Below are 25,436 nucleotides of genomic sequence, written 5' to 3'. Positions count from 1 at the left end.
GGTGATTGCTTTGGTCTTCTGATGATTTCTTTCAGCTCATAGACCTGACACTGGAAGTTGTCATCCTCATCTGCGAATAATGTGGCAACCTGGAGCAAGCTGAGTAATGGAGAAATGAATTTTTGGTGGTTGCTGTAATTTGGAAAACATATGCCAGCTAAAATTCTTTCAGTACTAACAGAAGACTCTTTCTTTTGTGCCCTGCTCATAAATGCAAATATTCCAAAAACAACTGTAAGCTGAAAGTGCATTATGGACCCATAGAATTCTTCAGGTTGGAAAGACCTCTAAGTCAAACTTAACCCCAGCAATGCCAAGGTCACCACCAAACCATGTCCCCAAGTGCCACATCTACACATCTTTTAAATACCACCAGGGATGGTGACTCCACCACTCCCCTGGGAAGCCTCTTCAAGTGCCTGACAACCTTTTTGGAGAAGAAATTTTTTCTAATATTCAATCTAAACCTTCCCTGGCACGACTTGAGGTCATTTCCTCTTGTCCTGTGTCTTGTTACCTGGGAGAATGACCCCCACCTATCTCCACCCTCCTATCAGGGAGTTGTAGAGAGTGATAAAGTCCCCGTTGAGCTGCCTTTTCTCCAGGCTGAGCCCCTCCAGCTCCCTCAGCTGCTCCTCACAGGACTTGTGCTCCAGACCCTTCCCCAGTTCTGTTGCCCTTTCCTGGACATGCTCCAGCACCTCAATGTCTGTCTTGTAGTGAGGGGCCCAAAACTGAACACAGGCTTTGAGGTGTGACCTCACCAGTCCCAAGTACAGGGGACAGTCACTGCCCTGGTCCTGATGGCCACACTATTGCTGACACAAGGCAGGATGCCACTGACTTTCTTGGCCACCTGAGCACACGCGGGCTCATGGTCAGCCAGCACCCCCAGGTCCTTTCCCTTCTGGCCTCTTCAATTTAAAGTTTAGTCTAACAAACCCCACACATGTTGTGTAAGATCAAAGGTTTATGTGTAAAATAACCTTCCTAGACCTACATAGGTGTGGCCATGTTGTAGGCACTGAGTGTCATGCAGCTGGCCCAGAAAATTAATCATCTCATGCAAGCAAGGTATAATCTCTGGGTTTTGGGGTTTTTCTCCTTTGTCAAGTTTCCTTGTCACCAAACATTGCCTTTTCTTTGAATTATTCTTACAGTTCTATGTACTAAGCAAAATGTGTTGAACATATGCATATTTCTTCTAAAATTGCTACAAACTATAGTTAAATGCAGGTGTTGAAGCAATATATTAGAAGGGGTTCACGTGTTGTGTCCATGTGTGTCCAGACTTTTAAAAAGTTTCCTTGGCTGAATCAAGCAGAAAAACAAGGATAGCAAAAAAGGAGCTTGCTGCCACCTGCTGTGGTTGAATTGAGTGTTTTGTCATTGTCCTTATGTTTTAGAGGTATCATTGCTTTCCTGTTTTTCTCTTATGGCTGTTATATGACTAGTAATCCATAGCTTCCAAGGGATCTGCACAGCAACAAGCAGCTGCTGTGCCAGACAAAGTCCTGTCTGCTGTTACAGGATGTGCCATGCATTCAGTGGTGTTCCCGATAGTTTCCTGTTGGTGGTTCCCATCTTTTCTGTGTTTTTTTTGTTTGTTACTCAGATGTTTCTGAGCAAGAGGGAAAACATGATCCACCTTCTTAAGTATGTAAAGGATACTGGTTTTTTTCCTTCTGTTTTTTCCCTCTAGCTGCTGAGTCATTGGTAAGGGAGGGATTCACTGCAATTCCCTAGGGAGATGCTGAGGTCAAGGCATTTTGGGTGAACTGCTGTCACTACCAGTAGTGTGAAATGTCAGTGATAGCTTTATAGCTGCAAAAATACAAGGGCAGCTTTTGGCAATTTTCATATGCTCGGTAATGATATTAAAGAATCTTCAGTTGTTACAAAAAGTGGTGAGTGAGTTTACAGAAAATGTATGAGAAAGGGAAAGCAGAGGTTAAACTGTTCCACTGCCACCTCTCGCTGAACTTGCTTTCATCTGCAGCTGAGAGTGAGGCATTGCCTTGCTGAGAGCACTTAGATCCACGCTGGCATTTTCTGTGCCAGCTGATAGATAAATATTAGCATGTTCCTCAGCAGAAGAATGGTTTCTCACCACACTTTGGAATTGCTGCCTGACTGTACCTTACCCTACTAACTGTGAAAGGTTAGAGGTTACTGCTAAAATCAGGTTGATCTTCTCTTCTCCCTCCACAGGATGAGAATGAAAAGAAGGATGAAAAAGAAAAGAAAAAAGAGCCTGAACCCAACTTCCAGCTTTTGGACAACCCAGCCAGAGTCATGCCTGCTCAGCTCAAAGTTCTCACTATGACAGAGAGCTGCCGGTACCAGCCTTTCAAACCAGTAAGTGTCACCTTCCCAGTCCATATGCTTGGCAGAGCCTTCCTAGTGCTGGGCTTGTGTGTAAGGGCCCAGAAGTTCTGTGTGTTCATGAGAACTCACAGCTGGTGCAGCACTGGAATGTGTTGCAGAGATTTGCAGATTTGCTGTTGTCATATTTCCTTTTTTAATGTCCCTCTCTCCAAATGATCCCATGCAGTTCTAGTTGGGGGAAAGTCAGAGCCACTGCTAACCTTTTCACCATGTTAATGCTGCTTTAATTTTGTTTCTTCTTGTACATATGTCAAATGCACAGCATGAAAACCAATCAGACATACTCTGTGTATTAATGACGTTGCTGGGAACATAAAGACTGAGCCATGATCTTTAAAATAGGCTGAGAAGTTGTATAGCTTCATTGTCAAAGCAGTGAAATACATTAGGGCTTGTGCTGTAGCTTTATTATCCTGCAGTGGGATTTATACCTAAATAGAGGGGTTTTTCATTGAACGTATTTCCTATTAAGTTACATCTGGCCTTAGAAAAGTGCCTTCAGCTGTGATTGTCAGATGGAAAATGAAGAAGTTCTGTTAGCACTAAGCCCAAGGGGTAACTAACTTCTTGGTGAGATGCTCAGATATATTGCAAATCTGATCAGCTGGCTCCTGAACTGTAAATCTCCTGAGTCAAAGTCTTCTGCCTTTTATTTTTGTTCAAGAAATAACACCCTTGACTTTTCCCATTTCCAGGATTATGCATGGGAAAATGCTGTTCAGTAGTTGTAATACTTTTTCCAGGAAAATAGTAATGTTTTTAATAAATGGATTTCCTGGAATTCCATCAGCACATTGGAATTCTCTGTGCACCGTTGCTTTTGAAACATCTCCTTTAGCAAAGCTGTGGAAGGGTTTTTTAGTTTCTATCCTTCAAAAGGGGGTGACCCAACTGCTGTTTGGGTTGGGACGATCTGCTGTGTGTTCCAGAAGTGTCCACTCACTGAAATGTGGACATACACAGCTCTTTGCCTCGGTTTCAAAAGAAGCTGAGTCCTTGGGGGGGTTCAGTTTCCTGCCTTAAGCCCCATAAATAGGTTTTGAAGAGAACAGAACAGTGCAGTTTTTGCTGGGATTAGGGTGTGAACCACGGAACCTCTTGGAATGGAGCCGTTCTGGACCTTTGCTCTGCTTTGGGGAATGCCAGAGTAAAAGACCTCTTTGAAATGCTGTTTATAGCCTGAAATCCTGCTGTGGCCAAAGCCCTGATCCCAGCCAGGCGTGACACAGCACTGCCTCTTTGCGCCTTGTGTTTCAGTCCCAGAGATGCTTCAGCCTGCCGAGATGTTTGGTTGTGATCTTTGTAATTAATTCCCCTTTGTTTTTGTGAGGTTCTGCTAATGGGATTCCTCACTCGGTGGAAGCTGGTGATCAGATTAGTCTCTGTTTCAGAGAATCTCCTGGGAGGCAGCTACACAGAGAGGCTTCACTAAGCATTGTAAACCTGAAAAGATGAGCCTTAGAAAGCAATTACAGTTCAATTAGTTTTCATGTGGAAAGCCCCAGAATGGGACTGGGGTAAAGCTGTGAATCCAGATGTCACCTTCTATTGAACTGAGACCTAGACAGAAGAAATAAAAAAAGTAACCTGGATAGACTCTGCCTGTTCCATGCCCTTATCAGACAGAGATCCAGGTGAGTGTCAGATGCTTTGCTCTCTGACACTCATTCCTGCCAAGGAGTCTCATATGGCCTAGGATAGACTCTGTGGCCACAAACACTCCACCATGAGGCAGAGACAAGCAGATCGAAATGCTCATGGCACTTGTCTTGCAGCTTTCCATTGGAGGCATCATCATCCTGAAGGACACCAGTGAGGATATGGAGGAGCTGGTTGAACCCGTGGCAGCTCATGGTCCGAAGATCGAGGAAGAGGAGCAAGAACCTGAACCACCAGAGCCCTTTGAGTACATTGATGATTAAGACCTGAGGTACAGTGTAGTGTGCAGAATCACCTTTTTTAATCCCAATAAAGGAATAGCCTCTTTGTACCAACTGAAGCAGTTATCAGCACCCAGCACTCTTGGTTTAGCTCTTTGACAGCTTGTGTGTTAGATTTAGAAACATACTCTGTTCTAATTTTAAGCGTTTGGCAGCTTAGGAGAAGTTCACAAGTTCACTCTTTTGGGTCAGGCCTGACCCAGTTGTTCTGGATCTACTCTCTAATCTGGCAGGCTTGACTACTCTTGAGTAGAGCTTGGCTGGGCAGAGAGCAGTGCAGGGGTCACAGGGACTAGTCAGCTCCTGAAAGATGGTTCCAGAGGGGCAAGTAGTTTACATAACAAAGCTATCATCTACTTGACCTCAGGGTGCCAGGATTTGTCAAAACAGAGCTACTGCTCTGCTTCCTAAAGTTGTCTTGTCTTCCCAGCAGTTCTTAGCAGAATTTAAAGACACTCTAGTCATGGGCTCTGTGGTGCCCTCTGAGCCCAACGCAATGATAGTAGTAGATCTGTTCCAGGCAATAAATGGTGAAGTTCTCAGGTTCCTTGGCTAAAGTGCCTGAATGGATGTACAAGTTTCTCACTGAGAGGCAGAAATCCAGTTGCTGTATTTCCAAATATGGCCTGGCATGTCCCAGGGCTCCCACGAGCAAAGATTATGCACTTGAATTGGTGGATAGGCAGGAAAACAAACTCCTTGCTGAAAACTATAAATGTTGCGTCAGTGACAGGCTCGGGTGAGTGTGTGGGGCCAGCCACAGGAAGCCTTAGTTAAACACATTTGATTTTCTGGTTTCTCTCTCTCCCTCCTCCAGGGTCATGTCATCTAAAGAAGACATTATGCTTGACATCAGAAAGACAGACATGACGACCTTCCTATTGAGATCTGATGTTCAGTGCATGCAGCCCCAATCTGTGCTGAGCTAAAGCTGACAGTCCGTGTTTTATGGCTGAAGAACAGATATATGCTATTTAGTGTACTCTTTCACAAAACCTTGTTTTCAAATAAATATATTAAAAACTCTTGACAGAAAACTTGCTGCTTAACAAAAAAAAAAGGAAACCTAACAACTTTTGTTCCCCCCAGATGTTAAAAACTAGACTCAAATTGTGCATCTTTGTTTAGCAGAGCTTGATTGATTGCTCCTCTGTACAATCATTGGGATCTGTGCACACCTCTGCATTTGTTGAGGCCGAGCAGGGTCACAACTGCAGCCTGGCCCAGCCATAGCAGTGATGCCACAGAGGGCAGGTCGCTGCTTGCCAGCAGCTGCACAGATGAGGTCTGCTTCCAGATTACCTCTGTGATCTTCCCCCTTGCTTATCCTGGTATTCATGTGATGGTGTGGGGCTGACAGAAGGGCTCTGGGTGTTAATGAGGGAAGTGGGGGCATGTTTCTCCTCGTTTCACAGAAACCCTTTTCTTTTGTGTGTGTGCTTTCACTGTTTTCACCAAATATGAGCAAAATAGCTGATATGAGCAGGTTACATTGCAGGCCTGGATGGGGTGGACCCAGACATGTAACTTGTCTCACTGATGTGCATCATTAGCTAAGGGGAAATTTTAGTCAGGGATACGGAATAAGGAGAAGTCAGAAGGAAGGAATGGTGCTCCACCGTGCACTATCCAGCTGGCCCTTCACCTTTTGGGCTGTAACGCTTCAAAGGGTGTGTCAGCAGCAAGCCAGAGCCCTGGTCTGCTGCCAACAAATGCTGGGTGAAGCTTCATCATTTGAAACAGCACATAAATTGAATGAGGTTTTTATTGTATGTGTGTGTGGGGAGAGTATTTGCTCCACATGAACATAGCACAATCTCATGTGCATCGGTAATAATGGAAGACGAATCTTGCATGTAGTGCCTGGGAGCTTCTCCAGCAGATGGTTTATTTTGGTTATTGTTACTATAGCAGTGGGATAGTCTGCTTTGTTCTCTGCAAAGCTAAGGAATACTGAGCAGAGATGTGGGACTGAAAACCAGTTTTGAGTCCTAGGCTTCAATCACAAGTTCCTCAAGTTGAAATGTCTCAGTAAGGTTGCTGGTCAGAGCTTGCAGTTCTCAGCATGATCCAGATCTGTTCTCTGCTGGAGTGGAGCCAAGAATGAACCTGAAAAGGCTACAGACAGTTATTGTCAGTAAAGCTGGAAACAAAGAGGGAACCACTGCTCCAATCCCATGGTCAAAGACCTGGTATTGTGGTGCGAGAAACAGAAGCTGGACAAATGTACATTGTGTGAGTCTTCTGGTGCTGCAGTTCCTTCCCTCTGAATGTATCCCTTACTCCAGCATGTTCTGCCAATGCTGACCAATATGGTGTGTGGTGTGATTCAGGTAATTTGTTAGTAATGGCTTGTGTCATAAAATACGGTGGAGAGGGGAGGACACTGGGAGGAGAAGAAAACTCTCAGGTTGTTCAGCAACCTGCCAGAGGCCAGATATTGCTGGAGGATTTCTAGAGTCCAAGTAGAAATGCTGGGAATAGCTGGCTGAGAAGGACCTAAAGTCCTGCATTGGTGCTTTGGCCAAGCTGTGATTGCTCTGCTGCTTTTCACAGGACTTTTGGCCGCACTTTTCATATTGCAACAGATTTTTCAGGGTAACCAAAACAACCTGATGCTTGCTACAGGTTCTCAGTGAGGCTGTGTAAATCTCTATGTGCAGAGCAGCTCCCACCAGCGACTGGGTACTGCCTGGGGCACCACGGAGGAGTCCTGATTCTTGTGCTAAATTATTCTCTTGTGCCTTCGAGATCCCTACTGCCTCTGGCAGTGATGTTTCCTGGGAGCTCCCTTAGCACAAGCAAATGTAAAAACCTCAGCCCCAAACTGATTTTTCAGCTGCTATTCTGGGTCCATGTAGTAAGGTTACACACAGGCAGCCAGACTCTTAGAAGAGGTTTTGGTGGCTGTGGAAGAAAAAGGCCATGTGTGCCAGGCTGGGGACACCAGGAGGGAACTGGGAATTGGCCTGTCCTCACTTCCCCATCTCTGCCACTCATTGTGTTTTCTCTCCACTGTGTAAACGCATGTGGGAAGTGTGGCTTAGGATTGAGAACACTTACAGAAAAGCATCCACTGTTTTTGCTTTCTCCTCCAGCTGCTGTTTTTTCCTCCTTGGACAGGAGGATGCTGGTCTGTGCCTCATGAGACACATGTGTAGCTCAGGCTGTTTTCTTGCAGGACACTGCTCAAAAGACTCCAGACAGGATGAGAAATGCTCCTACAGGGTGCTTTTGAGAGCTCGTGTCACAAAACATGTTCAGACTATAGAATGATCCCATACATGCCATTTCTTTTCTGATGTCTACATAATTCTTCAGTTCACTAATCAGGCTGCTGAGGGTGCTGCTCTGTGACCACTTGAGGTGTCACACAGTGCTTGAATGAGGTGCTGAGCTTTGCTCAATTTCCAGGGTGCCACTTGGGAAATTTGGAAATGGCCAACCTGTGAGTGTCAAAAACAACACGTGAAGAGGCTTACACAGCCCTAGAGGATTCCAGTAAACCTTTAGGAGGAGTCTAGGAATGTTCTGGAGATACAACAGGAAACCTCCAGAAAGACTAGAAAAACATCAAGGGAATGGCCAGGAAATGTCCAGAAATCTTCTGGAAAGGTGCTAGAAAACCTCTGAGAAGGTTCTGGAAACCTGTGGGATCCTGCCCCCATACTAAGGGGTCTGACCAGTTTCTCTCAGGCAGATGAGGCCAATAACCGCAGGACTGACTCAGTGCTTTGAATTATGTCATTTCGTTTCAGTGACTCATTAGTGCTGATTTCTGAGGAAGTGTTGCTCTCCTGGGCCTGTCTGGGGATGCTTGTGGAGGGACCCACCCTGATTGCTTGCCAGGGGCTAATTGGACCTAATACTCCTGGCTTTGCTAGAGGGAGAGGCCGGGGTGGCAGGAAGCGTGCTTCTGTCCCTCCTGACTAATGGGTTTCATCTCAATTAACCTCGGTGGGAGTTAAATCACTTCTAAAGCATGCTGCTTTGACAGATCCCAGAGTCCCTCCAGGAGGCCCTGGACATTTCTTTAGCCTCCCCTTTCTACTTCTTAACTCAGGTGCAAGCCCCCTGCTTGGCATCATGCTGGGGACTGAAGTGGTGATGGAGATGTTGCAGGTAAAGCTCCCAAGGTAAGCAGTCTTCAAGGAGGGGCCTGACAGCCCTACAACCCCCAGCATTGCTATTCCTCCCCTGCAGGCATTCAGTGGCCTCATCCTCTCACCTCTCCCCATCACAGCAGTGTCACCCTCCCTATCTCTCCCCTTCCTTCCGGGGCCAGGCAAAGCTCTTCCTCCTCGCCTTTCAATGCAAAGGGTGGGCACCGCTGACAATGGTGATGGTGTTGGCCATTTTTCTTCTGCATCCTGGTGGCTGGAGCACCCTCCACCCTCACTCCTGCCAGATGCCAGCCTGCCCCAGGCTCTTCCCTTGCTTGCTGCTCTTGGCATTGGTGATGGGTTGGGTTTTCAGCCCAGCTCTGAGGCCACCTTGAGCCTGCAGCAGTGGCAGGATGGGAGAGTTCATAATCACGGACATTTCCAGGAGTGTGCAAGGCTTGTGATGTTTGCTTGTAACCTCCAATGGGACCAATGGGCGTGAAGGCCATCACCCAAGGGTGCTGATCTTTCCTCAGGGTGGTTTCATGTGGAAGCAAGGGTCTTTGGTCCCTCAGTGAAAGTAACTGGTTGGGCAGACCTGGTTCAATGTGTTTCTCCAGCACCTGTGGGATTAATCTGGCCCATGCTCTGTGTCTTGGGAGGAGATGCTGTCCCAGCCTCTGAAATCCTGTTCTGTGTGAACAAATGTTCCAGCTGGCAGCAACCCAGGTCTGGAGTTTTGTTTTGAGGTCCATACTGCAGTTCCAGGCATTGGCTGCACAGCTAAAGCTCGGGGTTTTGCTCAGAAGAAATACTCATGCAGGTGTTCAGGTGAGCCTTCAGTGTCTCTGCCACTGGGGAATCAGTGTTACCCACATACGGCAGAGAGGTGACTCAAGGCAGAATCTGTTTCTGCCAAGCCCTTTGGAGATCAGTTTATCAGAGATTCTGGAGACCATAATCGCAGACATCTCGACCCTGTGCATTTGGTCTGATGGGCCCTGCTGCCTGACAGGGTTTGGTTAAGCAACGTGTATGTCTGGGTTTTTTCTTTGTGTTTACAGAGCATGAGCAGAAAATGGGCACAGGAGGGTCTACACTGTAAGGGTCCAGGTGAAACAGGTCCTTGGGAGCAGGGCAGGGTGCTTGGGGGGCACCCTGGGGCTGTGTGCCCACTGCCTTGGTGCAGGGCTGGCCAAGGGGCAGGACAGTGGTTTGGTGGCAACAGCATCCCTGGCCAAGGGTATAAATAGCTGCTCTGGTGACCCAGGGAAGAATGGCTGCACAGGCGAGGTTAATTGTCAGCAGAAATTATGGGGACATTGTTCCTCCCAAGATAACCTGCAAGGAATGAAGCATGGAGCAAATTTTTCCCCTTCAGAGTGAAGGAAGAAGGACCTGAAATATTGGTGCAGTGTCTTTGTTCTCAGTTTTAGGGTGGCTCTCCCATTTCATTGTGTTTTTCTATTTTGTGTCAATGAGAACCAAGATAGATTAACTTTTTGTTTCCCCACCATGCCCTCCCAGAGGAGGAACTGAGATAGCTCCTGCAGGGCTGGGCAAATTCTCTGTTTACTTTAACCTCACATGAAGGTCTTTTTTATTTTTAGCTTAAGCATGAAATCTGGGGTTCAGGGATGGACAAGAAGCAGCTGAAAATAATTTGCTGGAAACACTTGCATTGGACAGTAGCATTCACGGGCTCCTTCATAGATGAAACCTGATGCTTGCTCCTCTCCACAGAGGCACCCCCAGCCTCAAAAAAGCAGTCCATCTCCCCTGGATGTCAGCTCTTTTCCTGTAAGGAATCTCTGAAGGGTGATCTCTGCTGGAGAGGTACCATCAGCTATTTTGTTGGGAAGAAGGAACAGAGAAAGTGCTGGAGAACTCCCTCCTTCCAGACCAGGGTGGTGGCAGCAGCAAGGTTTTGCAGAGGTTGGAGAAAGCAGCATCTCCTCCAGGGGGGCAGTTGAGATACACAGGGGGCTGACATTATAGGGGAATAGGCTGAGCCCTGGATGCTCCTGTCTTCATCTGTGAAGTCCTGCTGGGAGAAGAAAGCTCTGGCTCCTTCAGCACTGGACTGCAAGTGCCTGGGAGCCTCCTTCATTGTTTTGCAGTGGAGCTGAAAGGAGCTTTTTGGGGACCCACCAGCTGGTCCCTCCTCCCTCTCTGCTCTTCATTGAGCAGGCCAAGAGCTTTCTGGATCTTAAGAAGAGCTGAGTTCACCCTGTCACCTCCTTCATGCATCCCAGGACACAAAATCAAAGTTTCTGTTGTGCCTCTCCTGGTCAGGACTTGGACAGGAAATTACTGAAGAACGGTGGGATATAAATAGCCTGACGTGGGCTCACCAAATCCTCCTGGGGAGAGAGGAGAGCTGAAACCTGAGGCTCAGCAGCAGCTGAACAAGCCCTATCCAATGGAGACAAAGCAGCTTTATGGCAGCCTGATGCTGGGGAGAGCAGAGAGGTTTTGCAATTCCATTGCCTTGGTTTTCTGTGCAGAGGGCCCTGGGGAAGCGTTGCTGTGTAATTCAGTATGTGAGCAGCATCTCAGCTGCATCAGCACAGGACATTGGTCCAAGCAAACCCCTCTGCGCCTGAGCCAGTCCCAGTAGGGGCCAGTTTGTGCTCCAACAGAACCAACAGTGTGTCATCAACTAAAATCTCAAATAACTTCTTATTTATTTATTGCCTCAAAGCTCATTCAAAGTATTCTTTGAAAATCCAAACTAAAATCTTTTTTTGGCAAGTAAGAGTTGAAGTTTGACACAGAAAACAGGAGGATGCTTAAGCTTTGAAAAATATTCCTCTCTTCCCTGACTGCTTTTGTTTTTAATGCAACCACTTGGAAAGGCTACTGCAAGAAGAAATTTCCTGCAAAATCTTCCACTTGGGCACAGAGAACAGCCTCCTTTTCAAATCAAGCAACAGATTATGATCCAGCCTGGGATCTGCAGCTGACAGAGCCAGTGGCCCAGCCCCAGGAATGCTCAACCCCTGGCAGAGATGGCAGTGACACCTGCCCCAAGGAAAACCTAAACTGTGGAGCTGGGGTGATGCCCCAGGTGATGGTGAGTGTCCTTCTTTGGATACACAGGACAGTGGAGTCCTGCTTTTCAGGTTTGAGGCACAAGCTTTGCATTTTCCTGAGCAGCCCAGGTGCTGGCCAGTGGGTGGATGTCCCCCTCCTTGAGCAGCACCTCCCTGAAAAAGTGTCCCTCCCCAAGAACCCCCGGAGTGTGACACGAGGCACAACAGCCTTGCCTGCTCACTGGAGGAGAAATTCTGCAAGAATGTGAGGAGAAAAAGAACAAAAAAACGTGATCAAGCAAAGCCCAGATCCCACACAGCCCTTCCCACCATCCTGCCGAGGTCACGACATCAGTTCTGTTTGGCTTCTCAGAGGAGAAAGCCAGCTGGATGCACATCAGGCTGAAAATGAGAATTTCTGTAAATCCTTCTTTCGCCATGGACAGTGCCTGATCAACACTAAAGCAGGGGAGAGGGAACACAGGGGAAAGCGCAGCTGCCTTTACAGAGAAGGGCAGCTGCAGCTGGTCTGCTTCAAAACCTTGGAGCCACTCTCTAAGGCGAGTCTCACTCCTTAAAAAAGTTAGAGGGACAGGTGACAAACAGGAGGAGGAGTTTACAGGGTTATGGCATTTCTTCAGCTGGAGCACGGATCCCAAAGGCTGCACTCACACTGGAGGTGAGAGGGCTGTAAATGGCCAAGGGACCCAGTCCTTCCTCCTGCAGGGATGAGCCAAGGGTCTGATGGGCTCAAGCAGGGAAAACCTCAACGTTAATAGTTAAAGTTTGCTATTGTGGGATCCCTGGAAGAGAAGAGGGAACAGAAAGAGGAAAACTCTGGTGTAGAGATACTCTCTAGATGCAGAGTATATCCACTGTTTATGTTGTTAGAAGTTCAGTGTGTATAAATGCTATGCTTGTTTATAAACATATAAATTTGGTATTTAGTATAGAAATTTCCAAACCCAGAAATCCCAGTAGCCAGCTCAATCACCACCATCCTGACCACTTAAGAGTGCCCGCAGCAGCTCCAAAGCTAATTTGAATGCTAATTGTCACACACCCAGGGAGCATGAGAACACAAACTAATGCTTAGAATAGAAATTTCCTGTTGCTTCCTAGGAATTCCCTGGTGCTCTCTTTAAAATATCCAAGGGTTTTCTAGAAATTTCAATGAGCTTTCTGTGGATTTTCAGTGAGCATTCTAGAAATTCAGAGTGGACTCTATGAGTTTTCCATTACTTTTTGGGTATTTTTTTGTGCTTCCCAGGACTATCCTTGTTCGTTCTAGGAATTGCAGAGAGATTTGCAGAGATTATGATCAGGAATTCCAGGGTGCTTCTTGAACAGTTTGATATGCTTCCCAGAAATTCCAGCCAGCTTTCACACTCTTTCCTTCCAGCACTTCCTAGGCCTTTTCCTCTGCTTTCTGGAAGTGCTGGGGAAGGAGGGAGACCGAAGAAAACTGGTGATGTTTCTCCTAATTTCCTGGAGAAATTCCTTCCATAGCAGGATTTCTTTAACTGAGGACACCTCTGATGGATGATAAATTGGGGAATTAGATGTTATCAAGGGCAAAGATGCAAGCCTCTGTGTTCAGCTGCTCACTTTAGGAGACTTTTAAAGGAAGCAAGATGGTGCTGCACTGTGTCTGGTTGTGGAAGATACAGGGAATGGGTCTTTCTGGTGGAAAACAAGACTGTATGAAGTGGGACCGAGACCCTGGGCAGGACATAACTGATCATTCGGTGTTGTTTCACAGCGTGGAGCTGATGTTTGCTGGAGACTTGATGTTAAAGGGAAGAGGTTCATTAGCACTGTTAACTGGGAAAGGGACAAAGACTCGATAAGGGGCTTGGCCAATCCTCCCCTTTGCTTTGGTGGGGCTTCCATCAGGCAACGACTTGTCGGACACGTGCGTTCCTAGCATGGCTCTCCCCGGCCGTGCCAGGGCTGGGGTTCAGCCTCCTCCCGCCGTGCTCCGTCCCAGCAAATCTCCGCCCCCGTCCCCCGACATCTCTTCCAAACGAGCCTCCCAAGCTGGGAGGTTTCAAACGAACTTCCAAGCGAGAAGGCTTTTCCCTGCCCAAGGCGGAGAGGCGGCACAATAGCCTCTGTTAAGGCAGTTCTTAATTTAAAAACACGAACTCACCCCAGACCCTCCGGAGCCTCCTCAGGGCGCTGCAGCTCCGCCCGCCGCGCGACAGGGGGCGCTCTCCACCCGGCAGCCGCGGCCGCGCCCCCGCCACGTGACGCGCCGGTCCCGGGCGGCGATTGGCTGAGAGCGGTCACGTGCCCGCGGCGCGGGGGTGGGCGCGTTGCCGGGGCGACACCGGCGGCGGCCGAGGGGAGATCGGGACCGCGGGAATGGGGGACAGGTGGGAATGGGGGACAGGGGAGAGTGTGGGGCAGGAGGGACTGGGACAGGTGGGATTGGAGCAGGGGGTTGTGAGGCAGTGCGACGTGGTGCAGGTGGGAGTGGGGCAGGTAGACTTTGGCGCCTGTATGCATCTGTGTGTGTGTGTGTGTGTGTATCTGTGTGTGTGTGTGTATCTGTGTGTGTGTGTCTCTGTGTGTGTATCTGTGTGTGTGTGTATCTGTGTGTGTATCTATGTGTGTGTGTATATCTGTGTGTGTGTGTATCTGTGTGTGTGTGTATGTGTGTGTGTGTGTGTGTATGTGTGTGTGTGTGTATCTGTGTATCTGTGTGTGTGTGTATCTGTGTGTGTGTATATCTCTGTGTGTGTGTATCTGTGTGTGTGTGTGTGTATCTGTGTGTGTGTGTGTGTATCTGTGTATCTCTGTGTGTGTGTATCTATGTGTGTGTATCTGTGTGTGTGTGTATCTATGTGTGTGTATCTGTGTGTGTATCTCTGTGTGTGTATCTGTGTGTGTGTGTATCTCTGTGTGTATCTGTGTGTGTGTGTATCTCTGTGTGTGTGTGTATCTCTGTGTGTATCTGTGTGTGTGTGTGTATCTCTGTGTGTATCTCTGTGTGTGTGTGTATCTCTGTGTGTGTATCTGTGTGTGTGTGTGTGTATCTGTGTATCTCTGTGTGTGTGTATCTCTGTGTGTGTGTATCTATGTGTGTGTGTATCTGTGTATCTCTGTGTGTGTGTATCTATGTGTGTGTGTGTGTGTGTGTCTCTCCTCCTCATGCCCTCTGGAGGTGCTGTGGCTGATGGGCTGTGCTGTGTGAGTCCTGTGCTGTACACTAACACCCCCCTTCTTTGCCATTTCCCAGCTTTATCAGCGATGAGAAGTAGCAGCAGCCCTTAGCGATGGGTGATGTTTTAGCGTACGAAGCTGAGTTACTTGGACTAGTGAAAGAGGTTGGTTTTCTCTCTCTTTGTTGTTGTTGTTGTTGTTGCAATGAGCAAGCAAGATTTCACAGTGTTTGTATTCAGAGTCAGGCATTGTAACTGAGGTCTAAATTCTGGAGTTATTTATCTGGCTAAGTGTTGCTGCACTCGGAAATCTTGCTGACTCCTGTCATGCTCTGTAGGTTCAAAAGGCTCAGTGTCCATTAAATGCCAGCAGTAAAATTTTCTTGTTTGGTTGAACAAAATTACTGGCTAAACCAAGGGGCATCATTCTTTCAGAGAGGGTGTACTCAGTTGTCTCTAGGATGCAGGAGGAATTTTAGATGTTATTTTCCTACCACAAGGTATCAGTTCATGGTTTATCACTTTGCATTTATGGACCATCCTACAGAGAAACTTTGGCATTTCATGGGTCATTCATTGAAGCATTAATAATAAAGGATTAATCATTTATTGAAGCATTAATCATTTAACAAATGTCATTCCTCTATGTTTTTGGCTTGTAGTATTTGGATTTTGCCGGATTTCAAGAAACGGTGAAAGTACTTAAAAAGGAATGCAAAATAAAAGGGAAGCCACTACCTCAGCCAGCAGATGTTTCCTCAAAAGATTCATTGCCTGTTCAGGTAATGCATCATTTACACTTATTTTGAGTAATAATGAAAATAGAGGCCACTAACCACCCTGTGAATTACTACAACAGTGAACTGTCTGAACAGATTCTTGATTATTTGGAGAAATCTCCTAGCAGTCTTCTTCCAGCACAGGAACCTTCAAGTTTGGGGTTGGGTTGTTTTTTTTTTTTTCCCCAGAACTCCAGTCATTTTGAACTCAAGACACTAGTTTTGATTTACACTACTTTAAGTTTTTACTGATATGCTTGAAAATTTGGGCTTTGCTTCTTGTATTGATGGTTGATACAAGCTCTCAAAGATATTAAAGATACGTGAAGAAAGAATATTTGGGTGGTCATTGAATGGTGGGAGATTTTTGAATTAAACTTTTAATTCTAAGTGTTCAGATGACACTGGAATTCTTCATTCACTAACTTACTGCTGAGAAAATGTGGCTCTTCTGTGTTTGGGTTTTCACTTGATGCTTTTCCCTTTCACAGGAAGATCTACTCACAGCATTTGAAAATGGTGATCAGAAAGTTTTCTTCCAGCTCTGGGAGGAGCATATTTTTTCTTCAGTCCATGACAGTGATCCAGCTGCTCAGAACCTGGAGTTCTATCTCCACATCTACTTTGCCACCTTCCTCTTGAAACAAACTATGGGAAAGCCTGTAAGTTTAGTTCACAATTCAAACCTCACATTGCTGTTTGTTTTACTTCATTTATTTGTCTTTAGTGTGGATGAGGATGGGGTGTTCTCTAAGAATCATTCCAAGAATATGTATCCAGTTTTGGGCACAGTCTGCATTTTAGATCAACCAGATCCTTTGTATTGTGAAGTACAGAGATGGAAGCTGGAACTGTCCTTATCCTGCAGTTCCTCAAGTATTTCAAGTTGGAAAATACCCACATGGCAACACTTTCACACTTGTAATTGTAGATCATAGCAGATTCTTAAAACACTTATTTTGCTTTGAGTTTGGACTGAAGCTGTGAGGTGAAATATAATAATTTCTGATGAAATGGCAAAGCTCAGTTTTGACCAGCTCCGTATATCATGTTGAGAAATATAATCCCAAGATGTTAAAAATTAAAATCTCTGTTACATGGAACTTTTATGTTGAAGAGACATTTAAGTAGCCTGGACTGAGCCAGATCAGCCAGGGCTTAATAGCTCCTGCCCTTCACCTGTCAGCTGCTGCAGGAGTATTTGGATGCCTGCAGTCTGTTTTCCAGCCTCTAAGGAGCTTTTGTTCTGTTCTGTGTGCCAACTCCACTTCCCAGTGCTGTGCAGGTGGGTTTTTTTGTTTCTGCACTTACCACTGGAATAAAGCATGTCTACAGTAGGTGTTTCCTCTCTGCCCTGGGTGTAGAAATGGCATTTTTCTTTAAAAATCTAGCCTGAAGTGAGCAGGAATAATTTACATGCAAAAAGCAATTGTCTGTCTCTTCTTTCTTTGGACCTGGATGACAGAAACAACAATATTAGTTAACATTTTCCTTTATGACTGGTGAAAACATACAATATGTTCTCTAGTTAAATAAATACTGTTCTTTAGATAACAAATATTCTGGAATATCAAACTTGATATTAATATACTTGGGTCTGTTCTTTTATTTGCCAGCTTTACAGTGCTTTCAGAATGGTAGTTTTCTAAATTAAAGCTGCTGCTTTATTTCCTAGGACAAAGCTGAATTTGAGGATAGGATTTCTTATTTTAAGGCATACCTGGAAACAAAAGGAACTGCACTGAGCCAGACTACAGAGTTTCTTCCCTTCTATGCTTTGCCTTTTGTTCCGAACCCCATGGTGCATCCTTCATTTAAAGAACTTTTCCAGGTAAGTATCTGTGTTGCAGAGATGGTGCTTATGATGACTTACACTGAGCACCCTCTGCACACCGTGCAGGTGGGAGGTTAGGTGATGACTTCCAGAGCTGTGGTTTGGTGTTCTAAAGTATTGTTGGCAATTCCTGTGGGGAAGGTACAGCGACCATTTCATGTGCTGATGGCTTGCTCCTGCAGTGCAAAACTGCACCTTCACTTCTCTGTTGTGCTGGAAATGTCTGGTTGTGTGGCTGCGCTTGGGCTGGATCAAGAAATTGCTTTCTTGGCTGTGAATGTGTGTGTAAACAGTTCCCACGTACACATACCTACACAAATTTGTTTGTAAAGCCTGTACAGTATTTTTTAGAGTTATTTGCTCTGAATGCTTCCCTGTCTGACCACGTGGACAGTTATGCTGGCCTGGCTGAGCAGCTGTGGGCAGCCACTCCGGTGCAAGGAGATGCCTTCAGCCTCCATTGCTGCCACACTGCTTTTGATATCAAACCAAAGCTGAAGTGATAGTTGCCCTAGGGCTGACTTCGGAAGTACCAACTGAAGAGGAGCTCCAGTTTAACACCAAAAAAAGGCATATACTGCCATTTTCTTTCAGGACTGGCTATAAATAATGAGACAGACTGGTTGACCTCAGAGATGGAATATGACTACTCTTTTTAAATTATACTTAGCAGCATTTTTTTATAATGCCTTATCTAAGACGAGATCCTCAGGTTTATTCAGAGTAACCCAGTGTCCAAGCTCTTAGTCCACACTCACTCATATTTTCTTGTGGGAATTATACAACTCATTCCATGGTAGTGTTGAAACACAGATTGTTTTATGTTTGAGAAAGAGCAGCAGTGAGTCACTGGTTTACTAAGCAGTGTTCTTATGGCATATATTTTTCTCAGGCATCTGATGCTTTATATAGCTGGAGTTCCTGTTGGTTTGTGTAATACGTCTTGAAAAATAATATGCACTCCTCTCTGTAGGAGACAAGGTTCCTTTGGTAATACACAGCTTGCTGTGGTACACCACTGTCTGGATACTGAGTTGGTAAATGCAACAAGTCAATTCTCTACACTCTCCAGCATGGTGAAATAAGGGCAAATCTGAGCTGTGAGAACAGCTTGCAACATACATGTATACAGCAGTAAATTTAGGAAGCTCCTGCTACTTGTTGGAAGACAGAGCTTTTTCTATTGGCTGGCTCTTCCTCAAGGAGTAACCAGCTTCACTGAAGGCTTGAAATAGAAGACACGAGTATTTGGTGGATTCCTAGGTGTAGTTTGACTTTTTTCCTTAACTGTTGTTTTCTTATGCATATGAGACACTACGTCAGGCAGAGGACAACATTCCAGTTAATGCTGTTGGTCTGTTCTGCTGGTATGTTTTTCCTGCATGAGCTGTTTTCCTCCAAATCCTTATTTTAGAAACATTGTACCCTGATCACCAATGTCATGTCATGACACTTGCCATAGTTATTGACAAAACTTACCATTCCCAGATCTTGTTAGGAGCAAAAGATGAAAACTGAGCAGTGCAAAATTATTAATTTTGTACTCTATTTAATACATGTGAAATTAATTTTTTATCTTTTTCTCAAGTTGCTTGTATTTTAAAGGTACTTCTACTTTTGGGGCAGTTGTTGCATGTGCACATGAGGCACACTGTGTGATAGTTTTGTACTTTAAATAAAGCTACATTGTGTTTCTAGAACTCTTGTCTAGGAATAATACTGAACTCCCCTCTGACTTCAGTATGCTTTTATGGGGAGTGAGCAAACACATTCACTTGAGTAACAGTGAAGGGAATATCTTTTCAATCTAATGCTGGCTGCCTTGTTTACTAGTGGGAAGTTGCTGTGATCCAAGCAGTACTTTCTGCAGAGTGTACATATTTGGTGAACAACTGTCAATATTTGTTTTTCTTTTCAAGGATTCTTGGACATTGGATTTAAGGACAAGATTGGAAAAGTTCCTGTCTCTGACTCTCAAAGCCAGACAGACTCCTCGGCTTCTCACTATATTTGTATCCTTCTAGGAAAACACTTTGCAGATAATTAGAAACACTGTAAAGAGGCAGAATAATTTATTGCAAGAGTGTGCTGCTGATATTTATTGCAGAATTGCAGTAATGTTGCACTTCAGTGTTTCTATGATAGGAAACACTGTTTATATACCACATTCAAAAATAAGCTTTTGAAAAAGTCATGTACAGACCATGTACAGATCCACATGAACCTACATGTTTATCAAATGATCATTCTTTGCTTCCATGTATGAAGTACAGGATACTCAAAGGCACCAACCTGACCTGGCTTCTTTCTTAGCATTTCTAAAGCTGTTAGTATTATTTCAAATTAGCCATTTCAGGGACTAGCTGAAAGTTTTTCAGGGGTTTTAAGGGTTCTAGAAATTATTTGGTCACTCAAAGGTCAGCAAAAGGTCTCAAGTCTCTATGCAACATTGTGAGTTGTGCACTTAAGAGATTTTTATGTATTTGTTGTTGATTTATGTATTCTGTGGCGCATCAGGCAGTGCCTGTTGGCTGGGACAGTAGGAATATTTGGCTTGGTCGAGTTTCTCATTCTGTGTCTCTGGAACAAACGCTGAAAAGATGCACATTTTCCTGAACTACTCCTACTCGTGCAACAGAAGGAGAGTGGACAGTGCAACAAAGGTAAATGCTGGGCTGTGGTAAGGATGTTCTGTAAGATTGTCATGGGCTGTGAGAGTAGTGGGAGGTTCTCCTGCAGGGGTGGGGAAACCACTGATGCATGGCAGAAGGTCCTTGGAAATCCAGATCCCAGCCTTGGCCATAGCTATTGATAGACTTTTTGAGCTCAGTCAAGTTCAAGCAGTCAATAAGTATCAGTAAGTATGACTAGAAATGGGAAAGGGCCTAGTAGTGGGATTTTTATTCAACATCTGTTCTGTCCTGAAATATGTAAAAAGAAGTGGAGAACTCCATAAAAAGTGCGTACCAGCTCTCCTTTTTTAGTTCTGATGAAAGTAAGTTGCCTCAGATTCCTTTCCCTTACCTGCTTAGGCCTATCTGCATCTTCCAGATTTCAAATGTCATTCAGTTGTTCTGATGACTGTCTGATGATCTTAGACAAAGCTGATTTTTGTTCCTGTTTAGTCATTCTGTTTAAATAGTACCTCCTAAAATAGAGCATATTAATACCTCCTGAATAAGAATGTGTTCATTTAAATGTGACTGGCTGATGTGTTGCATTTTGAGGTAAGCTGCTTCTACACACTTAAGTGTGTGTGTGTCTTGGGACCTTTAGAAATAATAATTTCAGCACAGAATCCTGTTAGATGCTGATAACACTTGAAATATGTGCCTTTTAAAAATCAGTTCAATGAACAGAACTTAGGTTTCCAAATACCTTGCATTAATTTTTTCACTTGACTTTCTGCATACACTTTCTCATATAGGGATCTGTATGAGACCAGTTGGATTCTTAAAATTACTTTTCCTCTTGAGTTATTTTAATGTGTCGATTTATCCTGAGGATTTACTCTGTAGATTGAAGTAAGGAGAAAGTTAGGTTTTCTCCCAGTGTGAGTTCCATGTATTTTCTTTGTTATTTTGTGCTTTGTGTTGTTGCATTAGACTTTCACTGAATAATAGAAAGATCTTCTGGATTTTTATTTTCCAGAAGTTACACTTTTTCCTTGTGGAGGACTTTCCTGAAGGCAATAATTCCATGCTCTTATTAAAAAGAAATAGCTATGCAGTTGGGCCTGACTTACTTGGGGCCTGATTGTCTTTAATTTGGGGAGGTTCTGTGCTTTTTACAGGGACTGTCATGGAATTGAATTCATGCAGGTCATCCTTAATTTGCAGATCTGTTACGTGCCCTGGAGGTTGAGTCAGTTTGGATTTTTCATAAAGGTTACTTGAGGGCTGTCTCATATGAAAGTTTTGGATCTAAGAGGTTATTTTTGCAGTATCCTGCTCACATCACATGGGATCCACAGCATTTACTCGCTGCTGGAGAATATTTACTTTATCAGTGAAGGGGAAATGCAAAGAAAATTTATAGGCAACACATGAATGAAGAGCAGTGTGGCAGAGTCCTGAAAACAGCCTTTTGTAGATAGTTGCCAGTCATCAGTCTGACATGCTGAAGTACTTCAGGTTTGGGTGGGGTGGTTGTAAATGCTCTTGAGCGTGTCCTGGAGTGTTCAGTGTGTTTACCTTGCCTGATTTACCTGCTACAGTCTGGCTTTTCACCCATTTGCTAAAAAATTTCAGTTCCTATATGACTTCCAAAGCTATTTGTATGGCAGTTGTGCTTAACTTACAGTTCTCCCATGTTTTCAGTTTGGCTGGAAAGGAAAAAATTGCAGAATGGTTGGCATCTTGCGCAGGGAGCTTCAGACCTTCTTTGTGTCCTCTCTGCTAACAGGAACTGAGGGAATGAAGTCTTTGGAACTGTGTTCAGCTGCTGTTCCCTTCACTGCCTCATTACAAATCTGTGGATGAGTTCACAGCCACTCTTCCACCATTTTGGGGAGGGGGAGAGTGGAAGAAGCGTGTCAGGCTGCTGCACTAGAGAAGGTGGAGTGTGACCTACCTGTCTGTCAAGATTTGCTAAAGTCTAAATGACTATGTATGTGGAAAAGTGTCCATTTAGAATATGGATAGTAATTTTTAAGCAAGAAGGAGACTGCATTGAGTTTTGGTTATGTAGTTTTTTCCTGCTGACTGCAGTTGGAAGACATATTTTCAACATTGGAAATTTTACCCACTGGGCTATGAAAAGCAAGCAAACTCTGAGAAGGTTTATGCTTTGTGATTTGATGCTTCCAACTTTCCTCTGAGTGAAAGTCACGCTCTACATACATCCATTGGAAATTTTTGAATTGAATGTGTTGTGTCACAGTTAAATAAAAATTCCCATTTGCTCATCTAGGCAATAGAATAAAGTGCTGGAGTGGCTAGTTTTGTGCAATGGTTGCTCTCAGAATCTTTGTTAGTTTAGAAAAATGTTCTTGTTTTGAAGCTGTATCATATTAAAGCTGTGGTCGCAGTTTAACAGTAATGGCTGTGAAATAAAAACAAGATCAAAGTTGAACTACTGTAATCAAGGCTGAATAGCTTGGTTGTCTTTGGAAATTATCTTAACTCTTCTGATTTTTAAGTTAATGTTGATTGGAGTTGAGATTATTTTAACAGCTTACAGAATTGTAAAAAGCTTAGGACTTTCAGCAGGGTTGCTTAATGTTACTGTTCTAGTGGTGTTTTGTTTATTGGTCTGGTTTTTTTTAAGTGCGTTTTGCTGGGTTTGAACAGGATCTGTGGCTTGTCACAGCTTCTGTTGTTTCACACCAGGTTTAGCTCCCTCCTAGGAAGTGTAAGAGAAATATCATTAAGGTGGCTTGGTTTGCAGCCTGGTATGAGTTGTCAGTCACAAACCCTGCAGGTGAAGAATGCTGTGGTTCATGAATGGTTCTCAGAAAGGACCATCCTTAGGGGGGAAGAGTCTTTGAGAGTAAAATAACTGTCTTTTTTTTTTTACTTAACTTGTAGAAGTAAGAAAATGTGTCTTCCTGTACTCCGTGTTTTATTTTAAGACTGTCAGTTTATAGCTGTCTTATAGCTAAAGTCTACCAATGCACATATTCTCTAAAAGATCCCATTAAAAAGATCATTTTGTTATATTTTCTGAAAGCAAAAATAAGCTGTTCTGCCACCTACTGCTTTAAATATCAATGAGATAAACTGTGTTGTATTGGGCTGTTTAGAATGCTTACTTTAACCCAGAAAGATTTTAAATCTGTGAGAGGGAATCCTGCTTTTGTCTGAAACTCCATAGTGAAGCTGATTCCTTTCCACTGTTTATCAGAAAATCCTATGGTAAATATTCCATCTGTTCACAGATGGGCCCAATGCCATTTTCACAACACTAAAGCAGTACTGGCTTCTCAGCAAACTAATTTAAAACATAATATTCTAGCAAAATACAAAACATCAGCCGTAACAATGGAATTATTGTGCCTTCCTTCATGTTTTTGTCTGGTCACAGATATGCACACTGTTGTCCACTGCTCCAGGTTCTGTGCCCAGTTCCATGCAGAACACGGGCTTGGCTAGGTCTGAGAATGGGGGGAAGGATGCAGATTCTGGTACTCAGTTTGCTTTTGTCTCTAAAGTAATTGAACCTGAAGGAGCAAAATGTATCAGAAATGTAACTTTTTTATTATTCAGATAGAAATGAAAGACAAATTTGAGTTATCTTCAGAAACTGAGGATATTAAAAGTAAGCAATATAGTTTAACATCAACCAGTAAATGATGGATTATCCTCTTCACAAATGTATTCAGTGATGTTTACTGCCTTATAGTTGTGTTGCTACTGTAGCTGTGAAGCAGTTGGTTCTTTGGACAATTAAGGCATAAGAAATACCCATAGGTGTTGCAATGAAATGGAATCATGCTAGGATTCGTTATCCTTGTACGCAAATTCCACACCTCAGAAATGGAGGTTGTCCCTTCAGAGCAGTAAAAATGCTTGTGGGTTCTTTTGTCCTTTAGTTTGAATAGGTGATGCTATTTCTTTTTTTATTATTCTCTTGACAGAAATGATGCAACATCTTCATCAACAGTTAGTGAAGTGCGAGCACAGGTACATGACCCACCTGAAACGATTTCACAAATTGCAGGTGGACTACCATAACCTCCTTGGAGTCACTGCAGAGCTGGTGGATTCTCTGGAGGCCACAGTCATTGGCAAGACGGTAAGAGATGATTCAGATGTGCACTTTCTTCCACACCCCCCCCAGAAAATGGAGACCAAAGGGTGAATTAAGCTTCATAGTTATGAGCATTTCTGTTAGAACTGTGGCTCTTTACTAATGAAACACAGCACTCTGTGATGAGCAGTTCTCCCATTGCTCTGGTGAAGGAGGATAAAAGAAGTGCAAAAAATGCGTTGAACTGTGCTGCCTCAAAAATCTTGAAAAAATGATCACCCTCTCACAAGACACCTCAGATCTCTTGTGAGAGTCCCCTTTTGAGCTCTGCTCTCTCTAATCAGCAGTGATTAGAGGGTATTTCTGTGATTACTGACTGCAGTCCAGCCCATCAACAACTGTCATATATTTAAAACTTCAGTTAGGTCTGTTTTAAATTCCATGGTACTGGAAACAATTGTCTTACCCAAAATTTTGGTTAGGGAAACCTTTGCTCTCTGTTCTGCTAAACTGGACTTGTTAATTTAATTGGTAAAGGGAGCAGGGATAGGAGTGAATGAGCTATTCATCATGTGAAATGGGCCACATGTATGTGACTGGAGAAGGTACCACTTTCTTAGGAGTATTTTTTATAGGAAGTCGATTGTCTGTTTCGTGTGTTGTGCTGTCTCCTCCGGGAGCATAACTTCTGTGTACACTGAAGGCTGTTCTTACAGCAGATGTTAGTGGCCTCTGGGTGCTTTTAAGAAGCTGTGAATTGTTAGCAGGGAAAATGACCTGGCATTTCCTGTGCTGCCTGCTGAAAAGCCAGTGTGTACCTTCCTCCTGTCATCAGCATGAACACCCTGTGGTTTGTTACTGCGTCTGGGATCACTGCTCTGTATTACTACAAGGAAGAATTTGCCCATAGGGGTGGATTATGCTTTACAGCAGATTAGGGAAGGTATCTGCTCACAGGAGCTTCGGTAACAATAAAAACCACAGTCAGTGGTTTTCTGCTTCCCATTTCACACCTCCGTGCTCTCCAGGCGATATCCAGTTACCCTCTGTGGTTGGGAACCGGACGCTGGTTCTCTTCTGTTTGGATATTGTTCCGTTTCCTTTGTGAGCCTTGTGTGGGGCACTCGTTTGATCCTTCCCAAATGTGTCCAGCTGAGGGTGCTCTTCTGTTACGGATCCTGGATTCTGTCATTTCTGAATCCAAAGTGGAGCTGGGTACTGAATAAAGTGATATTGAAGTTACGGTGTTCTGAATTTGAAGGGGTTTATTGTCCCGCTGAAGGTCTGGGAATATCAGAAGTGTTCTCAGTTGCATTTCTGTAATCTTGGTCCTCTCGTCTCTCTTCTGGGGAAGGTACTAACTCTCCTGAAATTAAACTGTTCTGTTGTGGTGTAGATTTCCCAAAACAAAAAAAACTAAACCCACTGAGATGTTTTGCATTGAAAAACAAAATGCTGTACTGTGTAATTCTTTTTTATTCTCTCTGCTGTACAAGACAG

The 25,436-nt window shown here is 44.3% G+C and overlaps 2 protein-coding genes across 8 annotated transcripts in view; both read left to right on the top strand.

Moving 5' to 3' along the window:
* Positions 1-5,356, top strand: part of PSMD1 (proteasome 26S subunit, non-ATPase 1) — a 63,598-nt gene extending 58,242 nt beyond the window's left edge. Inside the window, exons 23-25 of the mRNA XM_039556784.1 lie at positions 2,212-2,358; positions 4,164-4,318; positions 5,146-5,356. Coding sequence (XP_039412718.1) covers positions 2,212-2,358; positions 4,164-4,310 — 294 coding nt within the window. The 3' untranslated portion in view covers positions 4,311-4,318; positions 5,146-5,356. The remainder of the gene's footprint in view (positions 1-2,211; positions 2,359-4,163; positions 4,319-5,145) is intronic.
* Positions 5,357-13,783: 8,427 nt separating this feature from the next.
* ARMC9 (armadillo repeat containing 9) overlaps positions 13,784-25,436 on the top strand; it is a 59,734-nt gene continuing 48,081 nt past the window's right edge. For all 7 annotated transcript variants that reach the window (XR_005602653.1, XR_005602651.1, XR_005602652.1 and 4 more), the window contains exons 1-8: positions 13,784-13,844; positions 14,711-14,798; positions 15,296-15,415; positions 15,904-16,074; positions 17,088-17,243; positions 19,166-19,258; positions 19,885-19,909; positions 23,824-23,981. Coding sequence is in view for 3 of the 7 variants with exons in the window: in XM_039556982.1 (XP_039412916.1) it covers positions 14,748-14,798; positions 15,296-15,415; positions 15,904-16,074; positions 17,088-17,243; positions 19,166-19,258; positions 19,885-19,909; positions 23,824-23,981 (774 nt within the window). In the remaining 4 variants the exon portion in view is untranslated. The remainder of the gene's footprint in view (positions 13,845-14,710; positions 14,799-15,295; positions 15,416-15,903; positions 16,075-17,087; positions 17,244-19,165; positions 19,259-19,884; positions 19,910-23,823; positions 23,982-25,436) is intronic.

This window comes from Corvus cornix, chromosome 9 (assembly GCF_000738735.6).
Source record: "Corvus cornix cornix isolate S_Up_H32 chromosome 9, ASM73873v5, whole genome shotgun sequence".
Taxonomy (NCBI): domain Eukaryota; kingdom Metazoa; phylum Chordata; class Aves; order Passeriformes; family Corvidae; genus Corvus; species Corvus cornix.
This window is presented reverse-complemented; position numbering and strand designations above follow the sequence as displayed.